Genomic DNA, 7,615 nt, shown 5'->3' on the forward strand with positions numbered 1-7,615 from the left:
GGGTTCTGAATTTACTCAACCAGAGCTGACAACTCACAACGAATTTTGCAGACAGCTCACTGGTATACACCAACTGAACCTTACCACGAAGCTTGCCCTCTTTAATACTTTAATTCCGAACAATCTACCGATATGTCGTCAAATGACGACACGGTCGTTGCCCCTGCTCCTGTGGAGGTCGACGAAAATGAGCCCCCAGCTACCCCGATAGAGTCGACCGTCGTCTCCGGAGGCGAAGAGTTTGTCAAACCCAGCCCCGAGGTATCCAAGGAAAGCCCCGCGGCCTCTCCGGGTAAGGCCAGCCCTGCCGCCGCGAAGCGTCCTGTATCTGGAACAGCTACCACCAAACGGCCCACCTCGTCCTCTGCATCGAAACCCACGACTGGTACAACCCGAACGACCACCGGCACGCTGAACAAACCTCCCACTCGTCCCCCGACCACGACAACCACCCGGAAGCCGCTGAGCACCTCGACCGTCTCGTCCCACCGATCTCGCATGTCAGTCAGCAGCTCTGCAGACGAGAAGCCTCGGTCTGTGGCGAGCTCAGGAGATGAGCGGCGGGGAATCTCTGGTACCGCGAAGCGCATGTCCATGGCCGGTACCACCTCCACCCGCGCTCCTCTCAAACCCACCTCTTCCATTGATCGTAGATCGAGTGTTGCTGGTACCACCGCTGAGAGGAAGCCCACCGCTACAACTACGCGCACTGCGGCCTCGACGAGCAAGCCCGTGGGCAGATTGACTTCGTCGACGACACCTGCAAGCCGGACTGCCACTTCCACCTCCACTACTAGACCTGCTACTGCTCGGCCAACTTCGACTACAAGCACCGTTAGATCTGCCACCACGACTGACCCCAAGAAGCGACTGAGCACGCTTCCTGGCTCAATTTCGCGAACTGGTGATTCCGAGAAGCTGCAGGCCCTTCAGACTAAGCTCACAGAGAGCGAGGAGACCGTCGCTAGTTTGAAGACTGAATTGGAGACTGTCAACGAGAAGCTCAGTCAGCTTTCTGTCTCGGCCGGAGAGCCCTTGGGTGATTCTGGTGCAACTGAGGCTATTCGTGCTGATCACACCGCAGAGATTGGGAGGTTGACATCGGCCCATGCCGGGGAGCTTCAGGCCCTGCAAGCACGACTAGACGAAGTGGAGTCCCAACGGAAAGAGCTGGAGGAGAGTTCGCAAAAGGAGCTGGAGGAAGCTAGACAATCCGCTGCTGCGGAAGGGGATGACAAGACAGTTTCCCTTCTTGACGAGCTCAAGTCAACACATCAGACTCAGCTTGAGGCCATCGAGAAAGAGCTGGCAGAGCATAAGTCTGCAGCTACCCACTTTGAGGAGCAGATCATTGCCCTGAAGAAGGAAATCGAGTTCCAGAAGCTTAGCCTGGAGGAAGAGAAAGCTCTGGACCTCGAACACTTCAACCAAGAAATGAAGGGCCGTGACCAGGTCATGGAGAACCTTAACACGGAGATTGTGAAGCTGAATACGCTCAAGGAGCAGGAGGTCCGTGCTGCGGAGGAGTCTGCTCAGGAGAGTATCACTGGTCTTCAAGAGCAAGTAGCTTTCCTCGAGGCGAAGCTTGCTGTAGCGGAATCTGTTACCCAAGAAAGCTCTGAGCAGACTACTTTGATTGCTGAGAAGGATCAAGAAATTGCCGAGCTTAAGCAGGCCCTTGAGAAGATTCAAACTGAGCTCCAGGAGGCACGCGACACTGCGGCCACTGAATTATCGTCAAAGCTCGAGGAGTTGGAGACTGCCCATGAGGTTGCTATCGCAAGCCTCAAGGCCGAACATGAAACCGCTATCACTGATATTTCCGCTTCCCACGCGGAGAAGCTCACTGCTGCCATGGCGGCGGCGGAATCGAGCGGCGCAGAACACACCACGCAACTCCAGGAACTCCGTGATGCCCTCGAGGCATCCAAGGCTACTGCCCAGAAGGGACAAGAAGATGCCGTTGCCGAGCTTAAGATCACGCATGAATCAGAACTCAAAATGTTGCAAGAGAAGCTGGAGGCTTCCGAGAATGCCCTCGGCGAATCCCGCCGTGCACTGGATGAGGGCAACGCCTCTGCACAAGACCTTGCCATCCAGGAGATTGACGCTCTTCGACAGAAGTGTGAGTCGCTGGAATCACAGCTGACCACTGGCACTGGTAAAATCAACGCGCTCCTCGAAGAGATGCAGAGCAAGCAAGCCGAAGCCGAAGCTATCCACCGCACTCTACGGGACGTTGAAAACCACTCCAAGCAAGAGGGTGTACAGAAGGACAACAAAATGAAGGCTCTGGAGGACAAGGCTGCGGAAGCTGTATTCCTTCTCGAGCAACATACCTTGGAGGCTGCTGGTGTGTCTGAAAAGCACGCACAAGCTCTGGAAGAGTTGAAGGCTGAGCATGCTGCTCAGCTCGCATCCGAATTGGAGCGGGCCAAGGAGGCATCGGGCTCCAATGTCAGCGCACTCACTGATCTTCAGACGAGGCACGATGAGTTGCTTGCCACACACAAGGAATTGGAGTCTACCCACACCACCCGGGTTCAGTCACTTGAGGCCGAATTGAATGCGGTACTCGAAAACCACGCTCGTGAGATTGCTACCCATACCGAAGGTCGCGAAAAGGAGACCACCGAACTTCAAACTCAATTCGAAGAGACTCAGGCGAAGTTGCAAGCCGAGCTTTCCGCTTTGCAGAGTTCTAGCAAAGCTGGTACCGAGCTTCACGAGCAGCAAATTGCCGAACTGCAAAAGGGCTTCGAAGAGACTCAAGCCAAGCTGCAGGCCGAGATCGAGGCTGCCCAAACCTCCAAGGCTGCTGACGTCAATGTTGAGCACAGCAAGGCAATTGCTGAACTCCAGCAGGGCTTCGAAGAGACCAAAGCTAAGCTGCAGGCTGAGATTGAGGCTGCTCAAACCTCCAAGGCTGCTGAGATCGATGCCGAGCACGGAAAGGCAATCGAGCAGCTTCTAACCATGCACGAGTCCAAGCTGTCTGGCCTCAGGGAGGAGCTCGAAGCTTCTAACAAGACCAAGATCGATGACCTTCAGAAGGCCCACGATGCAGCTCTAGTTAGTGTCAACGAGCAGTTGTCGCAGGCCAAGGCTGCTGCCCAAGACACCTCCGCTTTGGATGACTTGAAGGCCACAGTTGCTGACCTGCAGGCCAAGCTTGCTGACTCTGAGAAGGCTCACCTTGCGGTGCAGGAATCTGCCACCACTGCTTCGAAGGAAATCGAGGGTCGTTACTCAGCTGAGCTCGCCAAGATCCAGGCTGATCATGCTGCACTTGGAGAGAAGTACCAAGCCGCCGTCGCCCAGGTTGGTGAATTTGAAAAGCTTGCCAAGGACTCAGACAGCCAGAAGTCGCACCTTGAGTCGATTATGAAGCAGCTCTCTGAATCCCGTGATCAACTTCTCAAGGTCAAGGCTGATAACGCCGCCATCTCCGACTCGCTCGTTGACTGCAAGAACCAAAACAAGACCTTGTCCGAGAAGCTTGAAGCTGGCGAACGTGATCTGAACGATCAGATTGATAAGAACATGGGTCTCCTCAACCAGCTTGGCGATGTTGATTCCGACATCTCTGCCAGCCGGCGACGGGTCCGCGAACTCGAGACTGAGCTCGCAGTTCTGAAGGCGGACAGTGGTGAGAAGAGCAGCTCTTCGGGCTTGGAGGCTAGCCGGTGGGCGACAGCCGATGAGGGTAGCGAGAACGCTGAAGATGGGGGTCCAGCCACAACGGAAGGTGAGGACCTAGGCCCATCCATTGAGGGAACGGTGGGAGATCCCCGATTGAAGAAGTCTTCCTACTCATCAGATCTTCCCGCATTCCACCCATTCACATGATTATGAAGACTATATTAGTGTATACAGAGACTAATGCATTCCATAGATGGCAAGCATCCAGGAACAGCTTAAGCACATCCGCACAGCCAATGACGATTGGTACAGCGAGCATCACAGGTCAGTCAAATATGTGCTCGTGTTAATCAAAGCATTATCCTGATCTCTTCTAGACTCATTGGCAAACTTGCCGAACTCTCCCGGCAAGCATCTTCCGAGTCTCTCAGCGCCTCGACCACACCCAATTCGGAAGTCCCACCAGCCCCCGAGCCAGAACCTACTCGCACCCGCGCAGCAACAGTCTCATTTTTCAGTAAACGCTGAGTATCGCGTGGATTTGGCGCCCCTTTGAGCTCTTAGTCGTGATGCAGCATGACTTTCTTTTGTTGAATCCTGTTTCCTCTGCTCTTGTGATTCTACTGTATGTAATAACTACGCAGGATACCCTGTCTTACTATGTCGGGGTTTTCCCACTATTCTTGTTTCAATATCTTTATCTTACACATGCAACTTGTTTGAGTTGAACCTTGCACTATCCGTTTTACATTACTACCATGGTCAGATTGGCCGGTTTTCAAGTAGCGAGATATGTACAAGTGGGTTGATGCCCGACACAAGCATGCCGGGACAGATAATTCAAACGTAATGATATGATCGAAAGTTTAGAACAAAGTGGGTATCTCATACATAAAAGAATAAAGCTCAAAGAACGCCTCTCCCCATATCGCAAAATAGTTCATAAAGGTGGATTCGAAATCACTCCGAGTCGGAGTAGCCGACGAGTGCTGGTTTTGGTGCCACAGCAGAGGAATCGAGTTCTGTGCCACTGGCATCGTCACGGACAGATGGAGTCGAAGAGGTAACGGCTTTCGAGGAGGCGACGGTTTTCTTCTTGACGTGACGTTTCCATGTACTCGGGTCAGTTGCACCCTGCAAGAACGGATCGATAAGAGCACGAGTATTCCCAACCAGCTCATGGCGGAAAGCAGCTTTCCGACTCGCAATCAGATCATTCTTCCTAGTCCGCATCCAAGAAGGCGTCTTTCGTGTAGGAGTTTCCGTCCGCTGCTCGAACATAGGCCGAAGACGAGTCACACGGGAAGCATGCGAGGTAACAGTAGCCGGGTCCTCGCCAAACTCCACCATACTGGCTTTCTGTCGATCCCCCTCCGTCTCATCCAAGAGCTCAATCCCAAGACTCATTTTGTCCTTAAGAGCATCGCCCTTGGCCTTCGCCTTCTCAAGTCCCTTCCTCTCTTGCCGAAACTTCTTCCGTAGCTGCTTAGACTTCTCATACGGATCCTCCCAATCGCGTTTCTGTCGTTCTTGCAGCTCAAGAATGCGAGCTGCCTCGGTCTTCGCCCGATTCTTATCCTCTACCTTCCCCTCAATCTTCGAAAACGGATCCTTCTCCGCGGGGTCGATCTCTCGCGCAAACGGCTTGATAGCAATTTCGCCAGGCTGTAGCTCTTTGTCTTCACCCGTATCGCGTTTCCGTCCTCCTTCGGTGACAACGTAAGCTGTGTTCTGGGGATCGGTTTTGATTTCGATGGTTCCGCCGCAGACGGTGTGTTTCATGCGGAAGCTGTAGATCGGAGTCGAGTAGTAGTTGCCTACTTTTTTCTTCTCTGCGTTGAAGCGCACGCCTTGACCGATTATGGTTGGGTGTGGTTTGCAGTTCGTGCACCATGTGGCGAAGGGCATCTCGAAGCGCACGATGAGTGCACCTGTTGTGTGGAGGTGGCGCGCGCGCGCGCCGAGCGCGTGCTTCCCCGCGATTTGGTTTCCGGTTGCTATACCTTCTTGATCTGGCGGGACATACCTATTAAATACGTTAGTCGCGGGTTATGTGGAGGTTTGGAATCTTTTGCTAACCGTCCCATATCTATTGAATTGCATGTTAGTTGGCCCGTTTCGCATGTTCTTTTGGGATTTGGACTTACTAAAGCCCTGCATCTTGGGCGAATTGGGCGGGTATCCCCAGTTTGGTGACTATTGACGACAGCCAGTCCGAGTTGATAGTGGTGTAGAAGCGAAGTGTCCGGCGGAACTAGCTGAGGTATACCTAGATTCGCCCGCGCGGGATTAAGGCTGCTGACTCATCATTGCTCTTTAGCGGGTCCTGACGGAAAGCTGGTGTACGAACAATGTATGGTATAAATGACCAATGTTGACAACTCTAACTAACTAAAATGACAGAACCCGCTATTTCAACAATCTGTGCGGACCATGATGACTAACTGTAATATGCACTTTTGTATGGTATGCCTGGTACCCAATGTCACATGATGTTTCCGGTATATTACCTGGTTTCTACCATATATTCGGACTTGGTATTCGACATACCCCCCAGTTCTTAAAGCCTGCATTTCCTGGCTTTAAGAGCTGTCAATTCCTTCATTTCTGCACTCTCTTCAAGCAGCCTCTGTTTCTCGGATCAGATGACTGATCTCTCTCATCCTAATCAGCTCTCTAAAGAGATGCTGCTTCTGTCTCGGAAGCGCTTTCGTAAGGCCATCTGCTGGCATAGCCGTAGTTGGAACCTAGTCAACATTGACTCGACCCTCGCTAACCTCCTGTCTTATCTAGCAACGATTAATGTCAATATGTCGGAGCTTCGTATATATCGCCGCCCCTTCCTTTGTTAACAAATCGACGGTTTGCTGGTTGTTATATATGATAGATAGTGGGTGGTTAGGTTAGAAGCCTAATATAGAGAGGACTCGACGCTACTACTATATAGTTTTGCCTACCTCGGCTAGAGCTAGTAGCTCTACCTCTATGGTCGACGTGGTCACCGTCTTCTACTTAGTTACTTTCCAATCTATAGGGCCCCTATATAGCTTATAAATGTAACCCTCGGAGCTTTTCCTATCCTTATTATCTCTAAACGATATATCGCTTATAAATTCAATTAATTTTGTAGCTAGCTAGAGACTAGGGTTATTTTCATCTTAACTTCTAGTACTATACTCGATGGCCTAGTACCTGGTTTCGTATAGGTATTATATAACTCGGTCGATAGTATTAATATGCTTAGGACCGGGGTTAGTTAGGAACTTAGCTAATTTAGCTATAGCTTTTGTAGTATCCGGCCGGGTGATAGTAGTAGTATACTAAGTAGATCTAACCTTGGCCTAGAAACTATGAATCTGACTCGGTGATACTACTCTATCGTACGGAATCAATTGATCGATAGCTAGTAGGGATCCCACTTTCCTTATAGTGATCAAATTATACTTTGCTGCTATACTCTTAATATAGCTATCCTAGTATAACTAAAGCTTCTTTTATTCCCTATCTCTAAGAATTCGTATATTTAAGAACCAGCTTATATCTAGTTTACGTAATTCCTATTACTTCTTGATCTCTCTATCTAGCTAAGCTACTTACTCTACGTAGTAAGGATCTAGATAATTTATAATAATAATATCGTCGATATAAAAGAAGACGATAATACCGGTAGTAATAAAGATATATAGATCTTCCGGCACTAGGGTAAGGCCTAGTTTTACTAGTACCTTGGTTACTTCTTACTACTATAGTCTTAGTGATATACGTAATCCGTATAGCGCTCTATAGAGTAGCTAGTATTAATTTAATACTTCGAATCCTAGAGGGTACTTTATATATACCTTACTTTATAGTACTAAGTTTAGAAATATAGTGACTATATCTCTCTATATTATATCTAGATCGAATGTAGCTACTAGTATAAAGATAGCCCTCGCTATCTTAATAGCTAGTATTACGGCTCTCTTTTCCTCTA

At 50.2% G+C, this 7,615-nt stretch overlaps 2 protein-coding genes across 2 annotated transcripts; one reads left to right on the top strand and one right to left on the bottom strand.

Moving 5' to 3' along the window:
• Positions 1–132: 132 nt before the first annotated feature.
• On the top strand, positions 133–4,170 carry N7537_001883 (M protein repeat protein; the record flags this gene model as incomplete). The annotated part of the gene is made up of 3 exons (XM_056892941.1): positions 133–3,780; positions 3,896–3,966; positions 4,020–4,170. 3 exons carry the CDS (start codon positions 133–135, stop codon positions 4,168–4,170), a joined length of 3,870 nt encoding a protein of 1,289 aa, XP_056757936.1.
• A 432-nt stretch (positions 4,171–4,602) lies between these two features.
• N7537_001884 (Saf4/Yju2 family protein) lies at positions 4,603–5,802 on the bottom strand (the record flags this gene model as incomplete). Its single annotated transcript, XM_056892942.1, has 3 exons — positions 4,603–5,668; positions 5,722–5,731; positions 5,790–5,802. The coding sequence occupies 3 exons, from the start codon at positions 5,800–5,802 to the stop codon at positions 4,603–4,605; spliced, it is 1,089 nt and encodes a 362-aa protein (XP_056757937.1).
• Between the last annotated feature and the right edge of the window lie 1,813 nt (positions 5,803–7,615).

This window comes from Penicillium hordei (genome assembly GCF_028827395.1).
Source record: "Penicillium hordei strain IBT 12815 chromosome Unknown utg000001l_segment0_segment0, whole genome shotgun sequence".
Classification (NCBI taxonomy): domain Eukaryota; kingdom Fungi; phylum Ascomycota; class Eurotiomycetes; order Eurotiales; family Aspergillaceae; genus Penicillium; species Penicillium hordei.